General features: G+C 39.2%; 4 protein-coding genes across 14 annotated transcripts; 1 reads left to right on the top strand and 3 right to left on the bottom strand.

The window, feature by feature from the left end:
• Nucleotides 1-80: 80 nt before the first annotated feature.
• On the bottom strand, nt 81-5,427 carry LOC115591427 (torsin-1A-interacting protein 2). Of its 9 annotated transcripts, none has more exons than XM_030433442.1 (8): nt 5,286-5,426; nt 4,563-4,640; nt 4,310-4,390; nt 3,598-3,777; nt 2,716-2,898; nt 2,327-2,488; nt 2,025-2,213; nt 81-1,842 (listed from the first exon to the last, which is right to left on the bottom strand). In XM_030433442.1, the coding sequence occupies exons 2-8, from the start codon at nt 4,594-4,596 to the stop codon at nt 1,079-1,081; spliced, it is 1,593 nt and encodes a 530-aa protein (XP_030289302.1). In that variant the 5' UTR covers nt 4,597-4,640; nt 5,286-5,426; the 3' UTR covers nt 81-1,078. The 9 variants fall into 9 exon arrangements, with proteins under 9 accessions (XP_030289302.1, XP_030289304.1, XP_030289303.1 ...); XM_030433444.1 differs by having other exon boundaries at nt 3,598-3,738; XM_030433443.1 differs by having other exon boundaries at nt 4,563-4,637; nt 5,286-5,416.
• Nucleotides 5,428-5,452: 25 nt separating this feature from the next.
• Nucleotides 5,453-10,527, top strand: LOC115591428 (torsin-1A-interacting protein 2-like). The gene is made up of 8 exons (XM_030433452.1): nt 5,453-5,620; nt 5,904-6,023; nt 6,576-6,764; nt 7,057-7,143; nt 7,227-7,352; nt 7,461-7,580; nt 7,667-7,717; nt 7,826-10,527. The coding sequence occupies exons 1-8, from the start codon at nt 5,554-5,556 to the stop codon at nt 8,611-8,613; spliced, it is 1,548 nt and encodes a 515-aa protein (XP_030289312.1). The 5' UTR covers nt 5,453-5,553; the 3' UTR covers nt 8,614-10,527.
• Nucleotides 10,528-11,499: 972 nt separating this feature from the next.
• LOC115590839 (probable transcription-associated protein 1) lies at nt 11,500-17,464 on the bottom strand. 3 transcript variants are annotated; one of them, XM_030432287.1, is made up of 13 exons: nt 17,312-17,464; nt 16,523-16,703; nt 16,240-16,388; nt 16,008-16,099; nt 15,543-15,882; nt 15,208-15,267; nt 15,001-15,063; nt 14,328-14,411; nt 14,120-14,211; nt 13,962-14,020; nt 12,825-12,992; nt 12,694-12,737; nt 11,500-12,604 (listed from the first exon to the last, which is right to left on the bottom strand). In XM_030432287.1, exons 1-13 carry the CDS (start codon nt 17,342-17,344, stop codon nt 12,488-12,490), a joined length of 1,482 nt encoding a protein of 493 aa, XP_030288147.1. In that variant the 5' UTR covers nt 17,345-17,464; the 3' UTR covers nt 11,500-12,487. The 3 variants fall into 3 exon arrangements, with proteins under 3 accessions (XP_030288147.1, XP_030288148.1, XP_030288149.1); XM_030432288.1 differs by lacking the exon at nt 12,825-12,992; XM_030432289.1 differs by lacking the exon at nt 16,523-16,703 and having other exon boundaries at nt 17,312-17,421.
• A 1,048-nt stretch (nt 17,465-18,512) lies between these two features.
• xcr1a.1 (chemokine (C motif) receptor 1a, duplicate 1) lies at nt 18,513-21,198 on the bottom strand. Its single transcript, XM_030432290.1, has 2 exons — nt 21,098-21,198; nt 18,513-20,927 (listed from the first exon to the last, which is right to left on the bottom strand). Exon 2 carries the CDS (start codon nt 20,908-20,910, stop codon nt 19,897-19,899), a length of 1,014 nt encoding a protein of 337 aa, XP_030288150.1. The 5' UTR covers nt 20,911-20,927; nt 21,098-21,198; the 3' UTR covers nt 18,513-19,896.
• Between the last annotated feature and the right edge of the window lie 773 nt (nt 21,199-21,971).

Raw genomic sequence — 21,971 nt, 5'->3', positions numbered from 1 at the left:
GCCTCCCAGCAGCGCAGACTCACACGAGGTGCTGCTGCCCCTTGGCGGCCGCACTGTTCACTACAATGACAACAAATACAACAGCTTCACGTACTTTATTTATTTATTTAGACTTTAAGGCACATTCAATTTATGCACCGATCTTCATCAGACTTCTTCCTTTAGGTGTGATGCACGTATATGTGTACAGAAAATTAGAGCATGGGAGGTTCAGACAAGGCTTCTAGTGCCATGTACAGTCCCTCTGAGAAATATCTGTCATAAAAACAATCATCTAAAAATTAGTGCTTTTGACACTTTAAGAATGTTTCTGCCTCTTATCTTGTTGCGATCATTATCCATAGGAGAACAATCGAGTCTCACATTAAATAAAAAAATTACACAAATTGCATTACAATTGCACATATCCACAAACCCGCAGTTGAATCGCTTTTCAATTTGCCTGACATTACATGTGATCAAAGTATAAATACAACAGAGCCCCACAGCCTTTCTGTCAAAAGCTTTTTCTTGATCAGTGTCCAAAGAAATGTTTACAAAAATCCGATACCAAAATCTAGTCTCTCATTTCTACATTCTACATTATGTGGAAGTGATCTTCAATGTAGTCTGTGTCCATCCAAGAGACCACTGTTACGGGCCTCTGAGTGACCAGTTACCCAGTGAGCAAGCTGAAAGATAGTAGAGCTGCAACAATTAATCGTTTGCCTATTAAACTCATCGCCAAATATTTTGATATTCGATTAATCAGTTTGCATATTTTTTAAATGAAATACAGTCAAAGTTCTCTGATTCAAGCTTCTTAAATGTGAATATTTTCTGGCTTCTTCGCTTCTCTATGACAGTACACTGAATATCTTTGGATTGAGGACAAAACAAGACCTCTGAACATCATCTTGTGCTTTGGAAAACACTGATGCACATTTTTCCAATTTTTTGACAATTAAAAAAAAGATTAAACAACTAATTGATTTAACTCAAATAAATGACAGATAAACTGACCATAAAGGTAATTGTTGCAGCCCTGATAGGCGGGAGAGTTTACTGCTTAGATAAAAAGTTCAAACAAAAGCGTCCCCTAACATCCTTCATGTTCCATCCTCTTCTCTGCTGTCACAGGCAGGATGAGGTGAGAAATACGACTCCACAGTCCGCCATACTTGTCAAGGTCCATTCTGTCAAAAGATACAGGCTGGCCATCAGAAAGAAACTTCTTCTGAAGGTGGTCGTCCACCATCTCCTCCACAGCACTCAAACGACTCTTGGCAGGAATCTCCTCTTCTTCCCCCAGCAGTACTGTGAAGATCAGAAACGTCTTCTTGTAGGCAGCGTTCTCGTGGTCGCAGTAGCGATAAAAAATGAGGGTGGACCCTGGAGGCAGCTCTTCGAAGCGGTGAATAACGGCCACAGGTTTATCTCCTTCGAAAGCTCCCTGCAGCTTGCTGTCGATGTCCAGTTTGACCTGGTCACTGTCCTGGCTGGCTTTGCTGGCTCCATCTATGTGGAGGACGGAGGCGTTGCGGGCAGAAGAGAAAGCAGAGGCCAGGCCTTTAGCTAAGCAGTGCAGCGTGTGCTCAGCTCTGATGCCTGCAGTCAGGATCAGACTGACTGGCTCTGTTGGCTGGGCTGTCTGGAGGTGTCTCAGCAGGTGGATCTTGCTCCGATCCCAGACCTCAGCACGCTGGTTAGGAAACTGGGTCTTTACCTTTTCCATCTGCCTGAGGAAGATGTCTTTCTGCCGCTCATCATCTTTCTGAGGTGGAGTCTCAGACGGGCGGAGCAGTTGCAACAGGATGGCAACTGCAAGCACCATTATACCCAGTATCAGGAATGTGCCATTTCCTATGGAAATAGGGAACATGTGTTGTCTAAACCAGTACTTTATAAGTAATTCATAAACGATTTATAATTGTATATGAAGCAAAACACAACATACAATGTTCGAGAACTATTTTTTTTCATGCCACTGAGAAAGTATGGTGATGTATGACGATAAAACATAAGAAAGAAAGTAACAAGATTACCTCCAGGACTCTGCCTGATATTCTCCTGGATAATCGGGCCGCTTCCATCATCTAACTCGTTGGAACTTCCAGGTTCAGTCTCCTGAGTGGTAGGACCAATGGTGTCAATTTTATTTTTCTGTTCATCTTTCTTTTCCTCGTCCTGTGAGGAGGTTGTGTTCTCTTGGCTTTCCAGGCAGCTTCCTTCATCTGACCAGTGGGGAAAAAATAACAGTTGAAACAAACTTGCACACTGCAACCACCGGAAAACATTTGTGTAGAAATTCTGCAGTTATTGAATTTTTTAGAAAAGTCATGCTCACCTTCTCCAGCTTCATCATCGGTGTTGCTGGTGCCTGTGGTTTCTTCATTATGTCCAGTGTTTGGTCCGTCGGCTTCGTCATCCTTGCAGTCATGCAGAGTGAGTTGAGTGGTTGTTGTTGTTGCTTTACTGTCCCCTGTGTGGTATTCTCCTGCTGAAATTGCTGAAAAAGGTTCAGTCCAATGACAGTTTTTAAACTCACAAGAAGAATAGGTTCACAAAGTTTGTCTAAAAACAATACTCACATCTACATGTACAACTCATTGTAATTTACTTACAAAATATATTTAAGACTGTGACATAACACACATTAGAGGTATAAATAAATAAAAAGGTTTGAATCACTTGTCATAACTCTTCAACAGGAACACTGACTGGAGATCTCCTCACCTGTCATGGTCTGCAGCTCATTGCTCCCTGTCACTCTATTGTAATCACCGTGACTTCCGTCATCAGCCTGAGGTGAGGTACTCCTGTCTGCCATAGTCTCCTCAGAGGTTTGTGTGATGGACTCATCAGGAGGAGAAGATCCATCTGTAGGAGGCACTATCTTCTCATTAGCTGAATCACCATCTATAATAAAAATAGAAATCTGGTGTCATATTTTGACAGCTTAACTGATGACTAATGTTTAATTCTCAATTTTATTACCCATTTTCCCTTTTAAAAAAAAAAAACATACCATTTTGCCCAACAAGTTCATTTAAAGTGAGTTTACAATGTGTAGGGGACACTTTGCAAAAGGACGAACAATCTACTGTAGGACCACAGCAAAACATACAAACTTTGGGTTAGGTGTAGGGTTAAGACATCCTGTGTCACATTTACCTAAACATGAGCACAGTACATAAAGACAAAAGAACCATACTGTAACATTGGGAGAAACTTAAACACAACAACCATCACATTGAATAAGGTATTCACTTTGGATACCCTCCTGGTTTGGAATGTTTGTCTATGAAAAACTAATTAATGGAAAAAGAGGGAATTAAATACTGATATTATTTATGATTTACTTTTAACATCACCCTGCTCCATGTCTTCTCTGCAGCAACTGATAATGACAGTTTTTAAACTCACAAGATTGAAGAATAGGTTCACAAAGTTTGTCTAAAAACAATACTCACATCTACATGTACAACTCATTGTAATTTACTTACAAAATATAATTAAGACTGTGACATAACACACATTAGAGGTATAAATAAATAAAAAGGTTTGAATCACTTGTCATAACTCTTCAACAGGAACACTGACTGGAGATCTCCTCACCTGTCATGGTCTGCAGCTCATTGCTCCCTGTCACTCTATTGTAATCACCGTGACTTCCGTCATCAGCCTGAGGTGGGGTACTCCTGTCTGCCATAGTCTCCTCAGAGGTTCGTGTGATGGACTCATCAGGAGAAGATCCATCTGTAGGAGGCACTATCTTCTCATTAGCTGAATCACCATCTATAATAAAAATAGAAATCTGGTGTCATATTTTGACAGCTTAATTGATGACTAATGTTTAATTCTCAATTTTATTACCCATTTTCCCTTTTTTTTTTAAACATACCATTTTGCCCAACAAGTTCATTTAAAGTGAGTTTACAATGTGTAGGGGACACTTCTACTACTTCAACAATCTACTGTAGGACCACAGCAAAACATACAAACTTTGGGTTAGGTGTAGGGTTAAGACATCCTGTGTCACATTTACCTAAACATGAGCACAGTACATAAAGACAAAAGAACCATACTGTAACATTGGGAGAAACTTTAACACAACAACCATCACACTGAATAAGGTATTCACTTTGGATACCCTCCTGGTTTGGAATGTTTGTCTATGAAAAACTAATTAATGGAAAAAGAGGGAATTAAATACTGATATTATTTATGATTTACTTTTAACATCACCCTGCTCCATGTCTTCTCTGCAGAAACACAATGAGTCAAGATACATCGACTGGATTATGATCGACCTTTCTTAACATTTTACCTTCTGTCTCTCCCTGATTCCGCTCATCAGGTGGTGAAACACAACCCTCATTTGCTGACTGTGTTTCATTAGCCTTGACATCTGAAATAAAGTAGTAGTAAGTAAATAATGACATAGGAGGTACACATAAACCATTGCTGTAAATTATTTGTTAATATACCCCTCATCCAATGTGAATGATATCTGGTGTTTGGCCTTTTGTAAAGCACTTTGTAAGGGAAAGTTATATAAATAATATTTGTTGTTTCATTACCTGCTGTGTTCGGGTGGGGGCCTAGCTCTGCCATGTCTTTAGATGGGCGCACTTCACTCAAGATGTTTCAGAAAGCTGCTGCATTAAAAGAAAAAACAAGATAGAACGCAAAATTATTTTTATTAACGCACACGCCCATTCATTGGATGCGAACATACTCTCGTCACTTGTTCAATGTGATGGTGTAAAACCGGTTATGAAGCAGTCGACAGTGACAGGCTAAAGTGCGCACATTCCTTACTCTTCAACACAGTCGAAACTCTCGACGTATTCATTTACAGTGAATTGAAACTGAAAGCCGATATTTAAGTGAACCTCTCAGCACATAACATAACGATAAATATTCAAACTCATAGACTGAATCATTGAAATGTCTGTTTAGATGTTTTCCGGGGTTTGCTAATGTTCACACAAATATTTGGAGGCAAACTTATCACGGAAATTGTGGTGCAAGCAGGTCCTTTAAGCAAAGCAAAGATGATAGTTAGCTAGTTACATTAACTTATAGGTTAGCAACGCTGTTAACTCAACTTGCTTGCCGAAAACGACGCTGGTAGTTAGCTAACGTTTACTAGCTAGCAGGTTAACTGACAGACATAACGTTAGCAAAGCTAAACAAGAAAAGCTAGGCAAAGTAATACCATAGTCTGTCATATCTGCTATTGTGTAATTTACTAACCTATCTTTAAGTTACGTTTCACGACTAATGGATAATAAACGTACCTTCAATCACATCTCCGTGAAGTCTGACCAACATTAGCCTTCCTTGTCTGTGTAGCTACGTGTGTCGCGCTGACAGCTCACAGGACGGAACCTTTCCCCACCACCCGTGTTTCTGTGGGGTTGAGCAAGTTCTGGACACCGTCCCGTCACAAATGTTTCCCCTCACAAATACAGGAAGGAAGCCTGTCTGTTTCGGTTTGCGAACACGATGTTTCGTCGCATTGTTTAATTGGTGTTTTGGCATCGCTCGTTTCGTATCTATTCATAAATGGATTCCAGGGCTTCTGAAAGTGTGAAGTCCGCGCCCTTGAGACGATCGACAAGGATCTCCTCGGGTAAAGTTGATCGAATTTGCTGTTGACAATTAGCTCCCTTAGCCCTCGAAGCTAGCCGACTTAAGCTCACTCAAAGTGTAACAACAAAAACCCCTTCAGTTTCTGCTTTGAATAACATTAGCTGCCTTTATCAATGTAGACGTTAAGTACTAGGGGGGTTGCTATTAAATTAACTTCACGTTAACGCAAAGTGGCTCATAAGCACTTTATTAAACTACTCTACAGTGGTTGAGGATGCTCACTTTCTATAATAATTTCTTTCTTTCTGCTACTTACTCGGCAGTGTTTCATGAGCCGACCCCCAGGAGTCCCATAAAGGCGGCCAAGAGGCGTTTAGAGCCCCGACCACCTGCTGCAGCTGTCAATGGTTCCAGGGATGTGGAGAGTGGCTCAGAGGATGAAGGTGGGATGCTCCAGTTAACAGTATATGCCTATTTACAACAACAGTCAAGTTCAAATGTATTTCTATAGCACATTTAAAAAACAAAGTTTTCACAATACAAATAAATACGTCAAACAAACAGGGTACACTAAACAACCGTATGTGGAGGCAAAATGTCCATGACTCACTAGAATTAAAAGCCAGTGTGAAAAAGTAGGGTTTTAGCAATGTCTTTAACATTCCAGCGGTCCAAGCTGTTTTTGTGCTGAGGCAAAGTGTTCCATTATTTAGGAGCTGCCATTGAACACGCTCGGTCACCTCTACTCTTGAGTTTGGCTCCTGAAAACATTGAGAACCATCTGAGAGGACAACCTCGGGACTTTAGCTGGAAAGTAAATGTCCATAAACTCACATAGATATGAAGGTGCCAAGCCATTAAAAACCTTAAAAACAAACAATAAAATCTTGAAATCAATTCTGAAGCTGACAGGAAGCCAGTGGAGAGAAGCTAAGTCAGTTTCATTCCAGGTGGTATAAAAAAGATAACAAAGTGTGTTATTTCTCCTTTAATAGGATCCCCGAGCAAGAAACGTCATCTGGAGACAGAAGAAGAAGGCAGCAGTGGTGATGTGAACGAGATGGATGTCCAGGAGGCAGGTGAAGAGCAGGAGGAAGGTGAAGAGCAGGAGAGAAAAGAAGACCAGGAAATGGATATTGGGCAGGATTCCTCTCATGACAAGCATCATCCAAAAATATGCCAAGGTTAGCAGCTAATGAAGCTTCCATTATGTATGAATCTCCCATTTTTTAAGTTATTATTTGATAACCTAAAAGAAAATGAGAAATATCCCACACAGTTTTATCTAATGAACATTTTTTACTACTACTGTGACCACAATACCAGCATGTGTTGTTGTGTTGGCATCTCTTTTCATTTTATTTAACGTATCATCAAATGCATGTAGGTGCTATCAAATGACAAACATGACATCTTTGTTATAGGTGGACTTTTACACCAGTTATATTGCTCTGTTTTTCCCCCTGTATAAAACAGGTGCCCAAGGAGATGTGAATTCATCCCTTCGTGTTGTGCTTGGTGAATGCTACCGACCCAGTCATGCTGTAAATGAAGCCAAGAGAGGTAGGAAAATACTATAGCGTCATTCTGCATGGAAATGATTACATAAAGGGAGGATTTCACAGTTTGGTTTGTTTGTATTTCAGAAAATACATCAACAAAAGGACCACAGAAAGACGCCAAGTCTGCCACACAAACCAGATCAGCAGCAAAAAGACATGATGTACCGATTCCAAAGACCAGCATGGAGGAATACAGGTGGAAGATGGAAGGTAAAATCAAGAGCCTTGTTATGGTAGACATTTTTAATAAGCCATATTTTATTCAATCTCTAAAAATGATCAGATTTTTTTAATAAACAAATTCTGCTTCATCTTTAGGCAAACCAGCAGTTAACAATCATGTCCCCAGCATGTATCAAGCCTCACCGAAAGCCTACCCAAAACGACGTGTGAATAACCTTCAGACACAAAAAGAGGCTTTTCTGCACATTAAACAAGGTACTGTGGCCTCATATCAACAATCCTTAGCAATAACTAATGCTCACAATTTGACATTGATTTAATGAGATTTTCTCTTTTTAAAGAGAAAAAGAAACCTCCTGTTAGCAAAACAAGGCCTGCACATTCCTCTAGAGGTAAGTCAGAGTCACTTTAATCTTTATCAACTTTATCTTTAAAACCAAAGATACATTCTCTATGTTCTTTGCTTTACTACATTTTAATATTGTCTTGTGTCCTGTCAGGATTCTTCTGGTATCTCTGCCGTTTGTGTCTCTGGATACTGCTCTGTTCTTCTGCTGTCTTGCTGGCATACATGATCATTCCTGTACTCAGAAGGACTGCAGGCGGTAGAGAGCATCCATCCAGAGCTTTAACACCAGAAAAGTTTGCTGGTCACTTGAGTCGTCTAGAGACTCAGTTCCCGAGTCAGCGGCCTGATGTGTGGAAGCGGAGCAAGATCCACCTGGAGAAGCACCTCAAAACAGCCCAGCCCACAGAGCCAGTGAGTCTGATTTTTACTGCCGGCCTCAGAGCCGAGAGGACGCTGCTCTGCTTGGCTCAGGGTCTCGCCTCTGCCTTTTCTTCTGCCCTCAATGCCTCTGTCCTCCACATCGATGGAGCCAGTAAGGCCAATGAGGACAGCGATGGTGTGAAGCTGGAAATTGACAGCCAGTTTCGAGCAGCTTTTGAAGGAGACAAACCTGTGGCAATCGTTCATCGCCTTGAAGAGCTGCCTCCGGGTTCCACACTCATTTTTTATCGCTACTGTGATCACGAGAACGCCGCCTACAAACGAGTGTTCTTGTTGTTTACTGTGCTACTGCCTCAAGATGAGGTCAGGGCTGAGCAGAGTTTGAAGGAAGTGGAGGAAATGGTGCACGACTATGTCAAAGAAAGGCTGGTAGGCGATGGCAGCCAAGCTGCTTTCAACGACATGGACATCGACAAGTATGGTGGACTGTGGAGCCGCATCTCCCATCTCATCTTGCCTGTGGTGTCTGAGAAGGAGGTAGAGGAGAAAGGATGCTGATGATCACAGAGGAATACCAGGAAACCACTTTGAACCAGCCTCATCCTTCTTGACAATGTGCAGGAGCAATGAAAAAGAAGGAACATGTAAGTATAACGTGTGCTGTTATGTTTCACATAGATTTGTGTTCAGATGTTCGAAGGTTGTAAAAATCTCTCTTTGTCACGGATGAGATTGTTCTCACGTTGAAGTCCAATGTCGGTGATTCAATTTGACTGCTCACAGATATGTCTAGCACTGAGTTTTTTTTTTACAAATGTGTACATGTACAGGAAATGCAAAAGGACGTAACAGTGGTGTTACACCATCATTCCACGCTCAAAGTAGAGCAGGACATTTATATGCTAATGCAGATTAAGCATACGGCATACAAGATGTGATACATTTGTAGAGATGCATGATATGGATGTTTTTCAGCTGATACAAATTCTCAACAATTACGTGCTTCCAATGTGCGATTCCATTAAGAAAGCTTTAATTGAACTTTTTTTTGTTTTTAAAAAAAAGTAACTATGCAGTCCTGAGAGTAAGAAAGGCATAAGTGAATGGTGACAATTTTAATATTTGATAGCCCTAATGAGACTTGGGAACATGTATTGTCTTTCTTTGAAACTGTAAAAATAACATCCACACTGGTGACGACATGTTTGGCCATTTAGTGTACACCGCGCGCTGCTACACAGGTGCAGCAGTTTGACGTCATGTGAGCGTCACCAGCGAGCTGCACCTCCTCTTCATCTCCTCCTTTGTCTTCTTCTCTGTGTGTAATGGCACAGCACAAACCAACTTTAACTGTGTATACCACGACTGCTAGTATGTAGATGCAGACTATGGTCAGTCATTGAAAGCAATCTAGCTATTGTCGGCTTTATTTATCTCCTTTTATATAATTGGCGTAGTAATAATAATAATAATAATAATAATAATAATAATAATAACAATAATAATAATAACAGTAATAGATGAATACAATCTAGAAACCATTATATATATCATGCATCCCTATAAATTATTGTTTGCTTTGTTCTGTACCATAAATCTGTATTATCAGCACTTCTTTTTAACAGACATTTCCAATCCAAGGAGAATTTTTTGGTAAGTGATCAGTATTGATTACTCTGGTTTGTTCTATGAAATCAACAGAAGCTATTTAATTTTCTGTGGACATGTTTGTTTTAGTTGGAAATTAATGTATGTTGTTCTGTATCAAATCTATCAGGTGACTGCTGTCTTACTGTTGTATTTTTTCTGTCTCATGTCCCCATGGAGATGTGTGTCCCTTCATTTAGTTCTCCCCCCATGTACGTGATCAGTTTGTTTTTGCACTAAAAGTGTTGGATTTTGCTTTAAATATCTTATGAAGAGTACTGTTTTTCTTTTAAAATATAAATATTTTATATTCTTTGTTTCTCTGAATGTGTGTATTGGTAATATGTTGTCTCTTTTGCTAGATTGGAATATTTTTGATAGCTGTATATATATATATATTGGATATAAAAAGGTTTGTTCTTTGCACCTGAAATGTAAGAAACCTCTGAATCGTACTTACAATGTTATCAACTAGTAAACATACAGGTTCTCACTAAGTGATTTGAATTTGTAAGGATATTTGACTAAATGTTAGTCAGCAAGTCGCAAAATGTGCCTTAAACATTCATATTGAGAAGATAAGACTATTTGAGAAGTACCAAAACACAGATCAATCATTTGATAACTATCTTGACAATGTCACAACCCAAACAAGGTTTCTTGTAGTTAGATATGTGCAAGTTTAAGTTCCAAAGTACTGGAAATTGTTTTTTTTCTCCTGTGAGGCCACTCATTCCTCTTACGCTATCCCTCTGAAATGAATTCTGTTGTGCTCATATGAATATGTGTACATTTTGAATAAAGATTATTTTGATAACTACTAGAGTTAATTGTTTTACCCACTGGTTTGCTTTGTTTCTGGAACAGCGGTAAGAAGATTCCTTGTCTTGTGAATTTATAACACTTTATAACACAAATAAACAACATTTGAACTTTTTCGACTTGTAATATAGCAAAGAATATGAACCTTCCTCTCTTGACAAGTATTGTTAAAGTGAAAATGTTCAGGAACTAGCCAATTAGGTATACAGCAAACAGGTGTATAATCATTGACTTAACAGAGTTCAAATGTCTATTTCCTGACTGAGCACTGTTTACAGGCAATATATGTCTTCAAAATTACTTATGTAAATATGTTTGGAACTGTGTAAAAATATTTCCTGTGCTTCTGACGACAATGATCATCAGAGGGAAAATGAGTGAATGCTGGAACGGTGTCCATGTTGTGCTGCCAAAACAAGGAAGTCACAGCAAGTCCGGTCATTTGCTAAATGGTTAATAGGTGTGTCTCCATACAGCAGCGGTTTTATTGTGCGAGTTGTTTAGCTGAAGGCTGCTCCCTTCTTGGGAATCATAAAACTGAATAATCATTTATCGGTGACAGTTTGACACGCACATGATTGTAGATAAGAAGTTTAAAGCCACGGTATAATTACTTGTTTACATATCAAACAACTGTGATTTGTTTGTAATATAAGTTGAGCCTCATTCCTACCTCATACGCTTGGGGGTTGTAGAAAGGGCCAGCTATCCCAAAGCGAGTTGTGAATGAGATTCAAAACTAGGACCTAGGACGATTAATATCCTGTTGTATGTTGTCATTGTGGACAGATTCTGGTAAAACCTTATATCTTTCGAAATTAGTTGAGCACTTTCATGACTTCAGCTCCTCCTGGCACAACAAACAACATGAGGTCAGCAGACTGACTCAGCCTTTATCATCCGTCTGTGTACAGCAGTTTTACCTGACTGATTTACCTTTGCCCGTAAACTCACAGGGAAATCTGAAGTCTGTCATGAGTTGTATAACCTCTTTATAGCATCTTTGTTAATATTAATACAGTACTCTTGCTTTTCATAAGAGAAACACATTCCACAAAGTTATTCACCGGGGCATGATCACACCACTGAAACATTCCCTCTCTTATCGCTGGTTGTGCCTGGCACAAGGAGATACATAAGAATAGGGCACGTCCAACGTTAATATTAATAATTAATATTTGCAGTTTCACCCAGATGAAAAGGCTTGACCTTATTAACTGAACTTCCCTGGAACACTTGAAACAAACCTTTAAGAGATTAAAAGTGTCAAAGGTGCGCTGTGTAGCTGGGAAACAAATGTAAACCAGAAGAAACAGGATCTTCATTGACTGTTCTTTTATGCTCTTTACATTTTTATGACTGAATAAACTGAATAAACAAACTGACCTTGAAGGGCAACACAATTTCATACTGTTTCACTTTGTTTATATGTGGCGGACCCTGCCACCTTTCTAGCCTCTGACAGTTCTCTGGACCGTAATTCCCGCCCTATTCAACTATGGGGAAAACAAATCTGAGTTCTTAATATTAGCGCATTAATATTATAAATATCAAAACATTTTGTTTGAATTTCTTCTCTAAAACTACACAGTGCCCCTTTAACACTGGAACATTATCAAGTCTGTTTAGTCTGACTGGTATGACATATAAGAAATTAGAACATTTTATTGTTGTTTTGAGATTGAAAACAACAGTGCATTATTTACAGCTCATGAGGCACCTATCAGGGAAACACAACTACACATTATCAATTTTATTAACATTTACAAAAGCTCCTATTTGTATTCAGTAACTTAAAAATAAAACATGTAACATCATAAACATTAAATCCATAAAATGTGAATAATATCTGTGAATCACCTGCAAACAAAGCATTAGCAGAACTACATCCTTGAAGCCCCTTGAGGAAAAAATGTGATTTGTAATACTAAGCTCTATAAATACAATTTACTTGACCTCATGCTCAAGACTGTTTGCCTGAAAATATCCCGCCGATGACAGCTGCGGTGAAAGACATGGTTCCAACGATGAGGATGACTGAGATGGCGGTGGCAATCTTTGCAGCTGTACTGAGCGTCCTCTGAAATTCACAGCAGCAGCAGTGCATTTTTTTTGTGATGCATGATTTTGTTATTCAGTGTGGTTGTCGTGTCATGGACAGGCTCTCACCTTTTCTCTTTGTTGACTCCATATCTCATTCTGTCTTGAACTCCCTGCAACAGAAAATAGTAACTGATATACATTTGTTCCCCTTAAGATTACTCGCTGTATTTCTTGCGTGATACGTATTAGCCAGTAACCTGTTTTGCTCCTCCCCATCATTGCATGTTTATGAACACTGAATACGATGACCCAAATCACAAACAGTAAAATCCACACTGTGTAAGCGATCATCACTTTCAGAAGCCAAGACTCTTTTCTCTCTCTGCATTCGACAATCGCCAGAACACCAATGAAGACATTCGCGTCTGTACGTAAAACAGATTTGGAAATGCAATCAGAGCAGCAATCAGAGCAGCAAACAGGCATGAATCTGAAGAGACGCCTGAGAGCAGCAGTGCAACATTTAGGAAATCTGCTTATTTGTATTCTTGCTAAGAGTTAGTTTCATGGCTTGTTTTTGTGTGTGTGTGTGTGTGTGTAAATGTTGGTTTTCTCTTTTATTTTGTAGTTATATCCTCTTGTGTCTTTTTGTCACTTTCTACTTCCTGCTCACCTGTGTTCCCAGTGTTCTCTTTCCCCCCCGTGCTCCTCCCCGGTCTGATTATCCCCCCAACCCAGTAACACATTTGCCTCTTTGGCACTGCCCTCTTCCCCGTGTTTCTTTCACCTGCACCTCATCCCCTCGATGGTTTAGTTTGTATTTAAGCCTGTGTCGTTCTCTCACTCCTCGTTGGTTTGTCTGTTTCCTCACATTGGTCCTGTGTCTCTAGTGTTCCCCAGTCCTCCTGTGTCCCTGAACTGTTTATGGTTTGTCATCAGTGTTTGTCTTTCCTTTGTTTTTTTTTCTCCGCTGCCTGCCTTTTTGTTGCCAGTTTATGTCGCCTGCCATTTTACTATTCAAAGTCTTGGATTGTGGATTTTTGGATTTGGGATTTCAGCTCGTTAAAGCTTGCCTTTTTTTTCCAGCCTGGCTGCCTCTGTGTGTCTTGCATTGGGGTACTTTTGTCAAAATTGTGACAGTTAGATGAGAGGATGTATGCCACTTTCATATCAGTTTGGCAAAAATGCAGCGGGTGGCTGCTGGTTAGCGTAGCGCAATGCATAAGTATAAATGCAAACTGTGAGTTGGCCTTTTCTCTCAAAAAGAATGCAGATAAGCAGCTTTCCCAAAATGTCAAAATATTGCTTTAAAGACACTGAACACATCATCTCACAGAACCAAATGAATGCAGCAAAGTTGACGACTGTAGAGGTTAAAAACAGGTCAATCTTACTTGAAAGAATTAGGTGGATAACAGAACACACTTTGACAGCAACGTTGCAGATCCCCTTTCTGGAACAGAGAAGAGGAGAAACAAAAACAGCTGTGCACAAAGTGTTGATGAGAGATTTCAGTCAAAAATACAGGCAAAGGAAAAGGAGTTGAACTTACAGCTTATGACTGAGTCCAACTGACACGGAGTCGGTCACCACCTCTATAAAATTAATCAGTAGCACCACACAAACAAGAGCAACGAGTGTGACCTAAACATACAAACAGAGAAGGACACACATGCAACTGTATACACACTACATTGAAAACAATTCACAAATTTGGATTGGGTATAGAGAAATATTGTACACCACTTAATAATACTCACGTTAAAGGGTTGTGCCACAGCAAACAACATCATGGATGATATTTCAACTGCAGCACAAATCAATCTGCACGGTATTTTTGACACCTACGAAAGACATACACCTGGGCTCAATAAATCTGAATAAGTAGCATTCAGTGTTGTTTTAAAGGTAATATTTGTAAGTAAAGTTGATTTTAGAGACAGTCCCCAATTTATCACATAATAACACATTAGGATTTTCGGAAGGGCCAGGCACCATCCCAAAGACTTTTGACAGTTTGGGAAACCCAGAGCATCATTATTTAATTGGTTGAGTTGGTAATGACACTCAACAATCAACTTTTCTTAAAGGTAGCAACTTTAAAGGCAGAGATACATAAGAACAGGATCCTGGCTGAGCCTATGCTGATTTGTATTTGTCCCTGACTTTTACAAAAAAAGGGAAAATTACATTTTAAACAATTAAGATAAAAAAAGTACAAATCCAAACAATTGAAAAAGTCATTAATTGTATGTAAATTCTGCAATTACCTATTCATCCACCAAGTTTTGTGTTAGTGGCAGGGTCAGTAATTTCAAATTCAAATGACCTGCCTATGGTCAAGGGATTCATGGGAAACAAGGCAAGACTGTGCGGGATGTGGAGATCTAGAAACAGTTACTATGACAACACATCCCCCAACTCATGTCTTACCGTAATGAGACGACGAGATCGAAAGCTGTTGGTGGAGGTGGTCGTCATTATGTGAGCTTGAGCCTGAAGAGAGATGAGAGTGGGAGAAAAAAAAATGTTCTTGTATATTTTTTGATGACAGTGTCTAACCAAGCAACAGCTCTGGTAAGACTACTGTGTAACGACAATTACTGGGTGACATGAGACATGAATTTATAAATACTGTACCATTTTCAGTCCCACAAACAGAATGTCGAAAGCCATCAGTGCAGAACCTGCTCGCTGGAGCTAAATCAAGAGACACAATGAAGAGTTTGCCTTGAAATTAAGAAAATGTTGCTTCTCCTCAGGCAAATTCCACAATTTCACCACATAGTCATGTGCGATTGGCTATCTTCATACATGAACAGGAAGAAGGAATGAAGATGTTCATGTTTACACATGCATAATTACATACACACATATTTGATTGGCTTTTTGGAAAAGTGGATTAGAATTTCCAGATGTGAAAATATGCGCAAAAAATGTCTGTAAAATTTTAGAAAACAATCAATCAAATCCACCTTTGGGATAGTTGGAATGGGCTTTGCAGTTTGTTTGCTTTGCTTTGTGGTACTTGTAGTTCTTGGCACCTTTGTAGATATTGTAGTAGTTGGCTTTATAATACTTGTTGCAGTAGTTGGCTTCGTAGTACTTGCTGCAGTAGTTGGCTGTACAATACTTGTTGCAGTAGTTGGCTTCGTAGTACTTGCTGCAGTAGTTGGCTGTATAATACTTGTTGCAGTAGTTGGCTTCGTAGTACTTGCTGCAGTAGTTGGTGGTGGTGCCGTGGTGGTTGGAGGTGGAATGACATCCTCATCCACCCGTTCCCAGAACATTCTATAATCCTGAACAAATGTGGCTCTGAAACATGCCCAAGCAAAGATGTAAATGTAGATTGTTTCACTCCAACTTGTAATTCCAACAAAACTAAAGCAGGCCATTTGTGTCCATGACTTTGTGGCAGTCCATCAAAAGTGTAGAAATACCTGAAAGTGACGTTTAGCTCTTCTGCTGGTGCTATCCAGTTAACTTTAATCACAGACTTTGGATGATTAAATCTTTGACTCACAGCTGAGCCCTAAGGCGATAGACAAACGCAAATCGAGTGTCACAAAGGCTTTCATTTCCAATTTAAATGAATACCTTGTTAATTACAGTGGACACACAAGTATAAAAATTCAGTTAATCAATTCAAGGCATTTGAAGATGGTTACTTACTGCTTGATTACCGCACGTCAGGAGTCGAGTCGCATATGTATCAAGCAGGATAAACGTTCCTACAGGAGGGCTTTCCTCTACCATACCTGTCACTCGAGCCTCCAACATAAACCCCCGAAACTTGGCAGATGTCTTGCTCTGGAGATTTACTGGACAAAGGTTTGAAGATTCATCAGGGAAATGTTGAGGGGCAGATAATGAAGACAGTGATCGCCATGACATTGCATTTAATTGACCACTGCCACGATAGTGATAAACAAGCTTCCAGGAAAAAAGTCTGTACCTGTAATGGGCTCGCCACTTTTGCCTAGTTTGTAAGTGACCTCAAAGGGCGGCTCACTCTTCTGAGCAGTAAAATGACTATGGTCAGGTGACATTGATTGACATACTTCTGGGAAATCACCACTTGAGTATCCGTGTACCTTTGTGATGATGCTCAGGCCAATCAAAATCCACAACCACATCTGTAAAAAATGTGTGCAATGCCATCTGTAAATGCCACAAAATCAAATCTGAACATGTCTTTTTGAGCCTTCTTCATTAGCATGCGGTCCATGAGCATTAACAACCCTGACCTGGAACACCTTTGCAGTGAAAGTCAACAGATGCTACCATAAGTTTGGTTTGGTTTCTTACTAGAACTCATATCAAAACTTCTTAAGTAATCATTAAAATGTGGTGAAGTGCTCTGTTCATCAGAAATATGTCGTGATTTTCTGCATGCAGGTGCCCCACCACATACAGCTGTTGGCCTTCAAACATCCTGAATATGCCACTGGTCAAGGGCCTAATACAGATGTACAGTCAGCCCTTTAGCCTCAAATTTGTTTTCCAGTTTGCTGGAATACAGATCCAAAACAACAAAGGTGCTAAATCCCTCTGAATTGGAAATGTGTGTAAACATTTTCTTTGGAAAATATGAATATTTTAAATAAAATTCAGCCTCACATTAAACAGCGAGCATATTTGAGATCTCTCACCTCGTTTCACTCAAAATCAAACAAAGCATTTTAAGATCTCCTTGGCAATTAATTGAAAATACAATGAGATAGTAACAACTTTTTTCTCTTACCTTAAAATAAAGTATTTGTAGAGCCAACACCATGAATCAACAAGGTATGTTTAAAGTCTTTCATTAGAAAAGTAGGAACCTTAAGAATGTCTTGAGGAGAGAGATCCTCCTCCTCCGACAGCTGGGCGTGCAGTGTTTGCTAGAGAGCAGCACAACAACTCAGCAGAGCGAAGAAGGAAGTTAGAAAGGTCAATCTCAGTGCTCTGCTAATCCCACACGTACATTAACACACACAGACCTGTATCTCAAATTATTCTCACAGTTTGTTGGTTTCCACATAAGTATATTAACCGACTATGACTACGAGGGAAATCTTTTACTTTTTATTACACTCACATTATTTGACAGCTTCAGAAGTAGGTTACATTACAAATTATGATTTTTGCCTTCAGACATAGAAAGATGATGTTTTGTTATATATCAAAATACCTAGTAGTATATTCACGATCCACATCTGTGGTGCAGTTGCAAAGTCCTGCCTTGAAAAATACCTCAAATCCAAATAACTGTGAATTTAAAATCAATCTATAATGACTCAGAGAAAATACTGTTTACTTCTTATCCTTAAAGACAAATATGTACAGTATGTGCTCTAAGTTAACATGCCTATCTAACTGGCAGAGGAAATGCTTCATGAACATTAATTTGGGAATTTCCAAAATTAGAGCAGTATTTTTTCATATGTAAAGAAGGTTTAACTCATGTGAAAGCATCGTCAGTCTTTACAGTGAGACATGGCTGTAAGTATAAGGGCCCTAGAAAAAAGTATTGTATTCCATTTTATATTTGTTAGTATTAGTATGGTCTTATGTTTTCAATGTTGGTAATAACACACTGGTATTAATGATTAAGCAAACCCAAATGTGAGCATGACAATGATTACTTGGAAAGTTCTGTTCAAAGGGTGTGTCTAGATTAAAGTAAATGGCAAAGGTTGAGCGTGCAGTTCAGCAGTGCTTTGCCTTAAGAGCAGCTAAGCACGTCTGATTTAGGTCAACAAAGATTTCACTGTTGAGTTGTTGTTATTTTCATTACCTTTGATTATTTTTTGATTATTTAGATGTTTAAATTTGTGTGCTATGTAAAAAGTTTTACTTCTTTTTTTAAAGGTTTTACAGATAACATTTTTCTTTTACCTTTAATTGTCAACTCAGCCGTTTCATTGAGGCTCATGAAAAAACAAAAAAAACAAAAAAACATGTTGCCAGTTTAAAAAAGTCATCATGGTTTTTATTGCACAGGGAGACTGGGAGATACATACACATATTTTACATGCCTTTTTACAAAGTGGGAAAATTAAAGCATATTTGTTAGAACTACAACAAAGACAGCTGAAAACTTGTAAGCAAACCTCTTGAAAAACCTTGTTTTGTCATTGTGTGTGATGGCAGATAGGATAAAATTTACAGAAACATCATTGCTGCCATAATAAGGGTAAACTCAGCATCACAAAAGTAAGAGTGAGTATAATTACACATGAATAATAAATCCTTTTGCACTGTGAACATGAATTGCTATCAGGGCTCCACTGCCACTGTGACTAATTAAAGACCCCCTCCAGCCAATATGTTTTTTTTATTCTTCTCCTTCCTACAGTTGAACGTTTGAGCTTTGCTGTGTAGAAAGATGTGCGCAGTTTGAGATTAGGAGGCTGTTCTCACATTCATTGCTCAAGGTGTAAATTACCTCTGTGCTCACTGAAAATAAGATTTTTAGATGTGGGCCTAAGATCATGATTTGTGACATCACAAATCATTTGGAGGCCAGTCCTGGTCCAAGCATAAATAAGAATGGACATTACAGTGGAGTAGCAGAAATCCTTCACCTAGCAATTTAACTGGATAAAATATTTGCAATACTCATATAATTTGGATTTTTCAATTATGGAGAAGTAATAGGTGCCATTATGAGGATTTCAATGTAGTAATTATACTTTTTTTTCAGCAAAAAATATTTCAGAAACACATAAATAATTTGCATGCATTGTATGCCTTAAAACATGTGTGGAAGGGATCTTTAATAATATTTACACATGCCTGTGAAAAACACATTACGAGTGCCAGTAACTACATTTAAAAACATTAAAACATTATGTAGAAATTGACATTTTGTGCAATTTGGCACACCTCACAGTTTGTGAGTGCTACACCACTGTCATAAATACAAATCCCGGTAACAGTTTGCCAGATGTAATTTAGGTGTTAACTAAAAACACAATATGTCAAAGCAATGTTATGTGTTGAAAACTTGCATGTTAAAAGTGGCTAAGACAGAGATAAAACTCACCCCTACTACAAGACACTGTTCCACCAACATGATTCTGAAGCTGTTTTTTTAATGTATAAAGTTACACAATGTTGTTTTAAGTCGAAATTGGGAACGCATCCCACACAAGCTACATTTTATGACAAAGGTTTAACACAGACAACAAACAGACCTGAATTTTGAGTTTCCTTTGCAACAAATGGCTACAGATAAATCAGTTCCTAAATGTTTGCTGATATAATATGGATTTTAACCAAATGCGCTCTTAAACAGCAGTGCAGCAGTAAATACAAGGAACTATACATATTCTTGAACAGCAGCTAGTACATTGACCCACGTGAGAAGTTTTGCAACCTAGTCTGCTGCTCTTCGACCCGACTTTGGCAAACGAACATCCGACGCATAAGTGACTTCAAATGACTCCTAAACTTAACGCCAACAAATGCATAAAAGACCGGGTTCAGGCAGCAGTGGGAGAAAGCAATGAGCCGGCACACATAGATCGCGTAGTCAAGCTGGATACTTGTGGCACAGTCATTAAACGGTGCAACCAAATTGTCAGCCAAAATCCCCAGAAAGATGACCACGTTGTACGGCACCCAGCCGAGGAAGAACACAGCCACGATACAGAAGACTAACTTGACTGCTCTGTTCTTTCTGTGAGATTTTGTTCTTACGATTTTCCCCAGTATCTGAATGTAGCAGAAAGCCATCACTGCAAAAGCAACCAGGAAGAAAATGTTCTGTTGGGAGATACTGATGGTTTTCCACATGGAAGCTTTGTATTCACAGCCGAGGGAGTGCCCACCATTGTGGGGGATTGAGACGATGGAGCTGTAGAGGAGGGAGGGCATGGCGGCTCCTATGCTGATTATCCAAAGTAGGACAGACAAGAAAATTCCTGTGTTGAGTTTCCACGTGCTCAGGTTAGAGAGCGGGTGGACCACGGCCATGTACCTATAGATAGTCATGATGGTCAGGAAGAGGACGCTGCTGTAAAATCCAGTGAAGAAGACAAAAGTCACAGTTTTGCAGAGAGTTTCTGAAAACAGCCATCCCCAGATGTGGTATATTGCCCAGAAGGGAAGGCCGGTAGTGAAGACGAGGTCAGAGATGGCCAGGTTTAGGATGAAAATGTTGGTGAGACACTTGAGGTTTTCGTACAAAGCCAGGATCACAAGGACAAGGATGTTACCTGTGAGGCTCAGCATGAACACAACGGAGAAGAAGACAGGGACGGCAATGGATCCAAATTTGACCACCTGGCCTTTCTCACAGACTTGATCATCATAGTCATAGTCATACGTTATGCTGTCATTATTAGAGGTATTCATTGCAGTGAAACTGGATCCTGGAAAGGAAATAAAGGATTATTGCTGCTGGTTCTTATCATCGTACACTTCATCATTTTAGAAGGTAGCAATACAAGTGTAGTAAACTTTCATATTTTGCTGATTCTGGCAGAATTATTTTTCTTTTTCAAACACAACTGTTTGTTTTAGTAAAGAAAAGTGAACCTACCTCTTGGCCAAGACTGATATGTTGTTGGGTGCGGTGCCTTCTGTCTACTCAAAAGATAGTTCAAATAGGGGAAGCTTTAATAATCTCATGACAGGTTTCTGTTCCTCTGTTCTACTTACCGAACCTGTTTTGCCAGACCATACCCCTACCTCAGCCTCACCTGTGATCGTGGTTTTTATTTTGTTCTTTTTTGTTTTAGTGTTACACTTTCATTATGTTTGGGCACTAAAACAAGAAGTGTAAAAATGTATGACGCAGAAGCAGAGATGCCTTGACTCTTGGTTGTTTAGTCCCTAGTGTGGTTCCCATACTGTAACCAATATAATATCATTTCATTAGACACTCCCTTCCTTGTAAAAGGCTGCCTTTGAAAGCTCCAGGTCCCCAGATTGTAACACAGGCTTTGAAAATGTGTAGTTTCCGAGCTTGATTTGATTTCAGGTTTTAACACAGATTTGACAAGATCTTTAGCTGATGAGTATAGGCCTATTACTCCCCATTGTGAGGCCAAATTATTTCAAATCAGTTGAGTGTCCTTTTAAGAAATGAGAGCTCAGTAAAAACGATCCAGTGAAACTTTTGTTAATCATATCAAATATCAGGCTATTTTACTCACAAGAATCACAATGCTACTATTTATGCCATAATTTTTATTTACAAATCATAAAAGGCTGATAAAACATTTTTAATCAAAGCTTAAACAAAGAAGTCGATTAATATTCTTCATACTGTTCATCGTGATTAAAAAAGAAAAACATTGTAGTTGACAAATATTATATTGTTATTCTGATGTCCTGCTGTCAAATGAACAAGGAACACAGCTGTGGGGCAAGTATAATGGCTGTCATTGATCACGTGACATCTCTGTTTACTC

This window comes from Sparus aurata, chromosome 11, assembly GCF_900880675.1.
Source record: "Sparus aurata chromosome 11, fSpaAur1.1, whole genome shotgun sequence".
NCBI lineage: Eukaryota > Metazoa > Chordata > Actinopteri > Spariformes > Sparidae > Sparus > Sparus aurata.
Note: the sequence above shows the minus strand (reverse complement) of the source record. Positions and strands in the feature narration are given on the sequence as shown.

Excerpts from the sequence above, each read along its gene's own strand:
- LOC115591428 (XM_030433452.1), top strand. The coding sequence starts at position 5,554 with ATGGATTCCAGGGCTTCTGAAAGTGTGAAGTCCGCGCCCTTGAGACGA. Across the intron at positions 6,024-6,575 it reads GAGTGGCTCAGAGGATGAAG|GATCCCCGAGCAAGAAACGT; the intron begins GTGGGATGCTCC and ends CTCCTTTAATAG. Across the intron at positions 7,581-7,666 it reads TTTTCTGCACATTAAACAAG|AGAAAAAGAAACCTCCTGTT; the intron begins GTACTGTGGCCT and ends CTCTTTTTAAAG.
- LOC115591427 (XM_030433442.1), bottom strand. The coding sequence starts at position 4,596 with ATGGCAGAGCTAGGCCCCCACCCGAACACAGCAG. Across the intron at positions 4,391-4,562 it reads CCCCCACCCGAACACAGCAG|ATGTCAAGGCTAATGAAACA; the intron begins GTAATGAAACAA and ends ACTTTATTTCAG. Across the intron at positions 2,214-2,326 it reads CGATGATGAAGCTGGAGAAG|ATGAAGGAAGCTGCCTGGAA; the intron begins GTGAGCATGACT and ends CCCACTGGTCAG.
- LOC115590839 (XM_030432287.1), bottom strand. The coding sequence starts at position 17,344 with ATGGTGTTGGCTCTACAAATACTTTATTTTAAG. Across the intron at positions 16,100-16,239 it reads TGACGTGCGGTAATCAAGCA|GGCTCAGCTGTGAGTCAAAG; the intron begins GTAAGTAACCAT and ends CTATCGCCTTAG. Across the intron at positions 12,605-12,693 it reads GGAGTCAACAAAGAGAAAAG|AGGACGCTCAGTACAGCTGC; the intron begins GTGAGAGCCTGT and ends TGTGAATTTCAG.
- xcr1a.1 (XM_030432290.1), bottom strand. The coding sequence starts at position 20,910 with ATGAATACCTCTAATAATGACAGCATAACGTATGACTATGACTATGAT.